At 47.4% G+C, this 2187-nt stretch overlaps 1 protein-coding gene across 1 annotated transcript; it reads left to right on the top strand.

Moving 5' to 3' along the window:
* Positions 1–272: 272 nt before the first annotated feature.
* LOC135886174 (olfactory receptor 5V1-like) lies at positions 273–1322 on the top strand. The gene has a single exon (XM_065414028.1). It carries the CDS (start codon positions 276–278, stop codon positions 1320–1322), a length of 1047 nt encoding a protein of 348 aa, XP_065270100.1. The 5' UTR covers positions 273–275.
* Positions 1323–2187: the final 865 nt, after the last annotated feature.

Here is a 2187-nt window from a genome sequence, read left to right as displayed (position 1 = left end):
GAAGGTCAGAGAGTCAGAGCTCCTAGATTCTATCCCACTTCTGGGAGAGGAGTTAAGTGGTTAGAGTGTGGGGGATGGAAGTCAGGACTACTGGGTTCTCTCCCTGGCTGTGGAGATAAATGAGATCTGTTAGTTGGACAGAGGGGTGGGAGAGAGAAAGAAACTCCAGATTCATTCAGTCACCAAAGAGAAACCTCTGACATGTTGCATCCTTACTCATTCTTCTTGTTTACAGTCCATGCTCTTCTCCCCTGCAGTTAAGTGAAGAGGTGGCCATGGAGAATCAAACCACACCAACTGAATTCATCCTCTTGGGATTTTCCAAACTCCCGGGCTTGCGTTTCCTTCTCTTGGGCATCATCTCCATCATCTACATTTTTACCCTGCTGGGAAACATGCTCACCCTCCTCCTTTCCTTGGTGGAGCCGTGTCTCCGAACGCCCATGTACCTCTTCCTGGGGAATCTCTCCCTCCTAGACATATTCCAGACCACCACCACCATCCCCCAGATGCTGCAGCACCTTCTTTCAGGCAGCAGCAGCCTCTCCTACACAAGCTGCATGGCACAGCTCTACTTCTTCCTCTTATTTGTGGGGGCAGAAGGCATTCTCTTGGCCACCATGGCATATGACCGCTATGTGGCCATATGCAACCCACTGCGCTACACAGTGCTCATGAGTAGCAAGCTTTGTTCCACATTAGTGGCTGCCTCTTGGCTCACTGGCTCTCTCAATGCAGCTGTTCACACAGTCCTCACAATCCACCTGTCCTTCTGCGGTGTCAACAGACTCAGCTACTTCTACTGTGACATCCCACCCCTGCTGGCTCTGTCCTGCGGAGATGTCTCCCTCAATGTCACCATGACAGTGGTCTCCAGCCTCTTCTTGGGCTGGGGTCCTTCCTTGTGCATCATCCTTTCATACGTGCACATTGTGTTCAGGATACTGAAGATGCAATCGTCCCAGGGGAGGAGAAAGGCCTTCTCTACCTGTGCATCGCACCTCACGGTAGTTCTCCTTTACTATGGCAGCTGCATCTTCACCTACATCAGACCTATCTCCAGCTACTCTCTGGACAAGGACAGGCTGATCTCCCTGCTGTACAGCCTCGTCACTCCTATGTTAAATCCAATCATCTACACACTGAGGAACAAGGATGTGAAGGGGGCTATGAAAAAGGGCTTTGGTAGGAAAATGTTTTTTCTAAGGGAGTCAACATTACCGGCATCTACCCCCAATGCTGGGAAGGGAGTGGGATGTAGTGAATTAGACCATATGGGAACTGGTAGTCAAGACTCAGCCCACATTCTGTCCCCTTCCTGAGTAGAGAGTAGTGTCTAGGGGGTTAGAAAATAGGAACACTGGGGCAGGAATCCTGAGTTCTGTTCCTAGCTCGAGGAGGGGAGTGAGGTCTAGTGATTGAAGTAGGGGCTGCTTGGACTCAGAACTTCTAGGTTGTAGTCAATGACTGTTGAAGGGGAATGAGGCTGAAGGGTAAAGGTAGGGGGGCAGGCTTTCTGAATTCTATTAGGGGAGAGGGTCTAGTGGTTAGAGCAGAGGACTGGTAGCCTAAGGACTGATGAGTTCTATTCTTAGTTCTGCTAGTAATGCATTGTGTAACATTAGGAAAATGTTTATGCTTTATTTTCCCCATTGGGAAACTAGAGCTAATGATACTTACACACTGCTATAAAGAGCTTTGATATTTGCATATGAAAGCTTTTATATTGGTGGAAAGCATTGTTATTAAATATGGAGGTCAATCACTAGGCAAGTTTGAGAGAGAACTCAAACATACACCATTACAGTTAAATTAAATATTAATTATATAACCCTTAATGGCAGGCAGAGTGTGGCTTTGAACATATACATTGGCCATGATGGTGGAATCTGCTTGGCACAACGAGTGGTCAAGGACAACAGTCAGTAATCACTCTTTTGTCACTGACCCAACCATCTATCCACCAGGTTTTGATCTGCCAAGGCACCTATGGTCATCTCTGAACTGGTTTTGAACAGGACAGGGCAAGTGTGTGTCTAATCTCTTTAATTACGGTCAACTTCAGTCTATGTCACTTATCTTTGTCTAGTACCCACTGACTTATTTCGATGGCAGGCTACTGGTTCTCTACCTGGCTGACGATGATGCCATTAAATGGGCTGGGCACATTTTGCATACACAGATGAA

The sequence above is a fragment of the Emys orbicularis genome, chromosome 12 (assembly GCF_028017835.1).
Source record: "Emys orbicularis isolate rEmyOrb1 chromosome 12, rEmyOrb1.hap1, whole genome shotgun sequence".
NCBI lineage: Eukaryota > Metazoa > Chordata > Testudines > Emydidae > Emys > Emys orbicularis.
This window is presented reverse-complemented; position numbering and strand designations above follow the sequence as displayed.

What these genes read in the sequence shown, in the direction of transcription:
- LOC135886174 (XM_065414028.1), top strand. Translation starts at nt 276, where the DNA reads ATGGAGAATCAAACCACACCAACTGAATTCATCCTCTTGGGATTTTCC.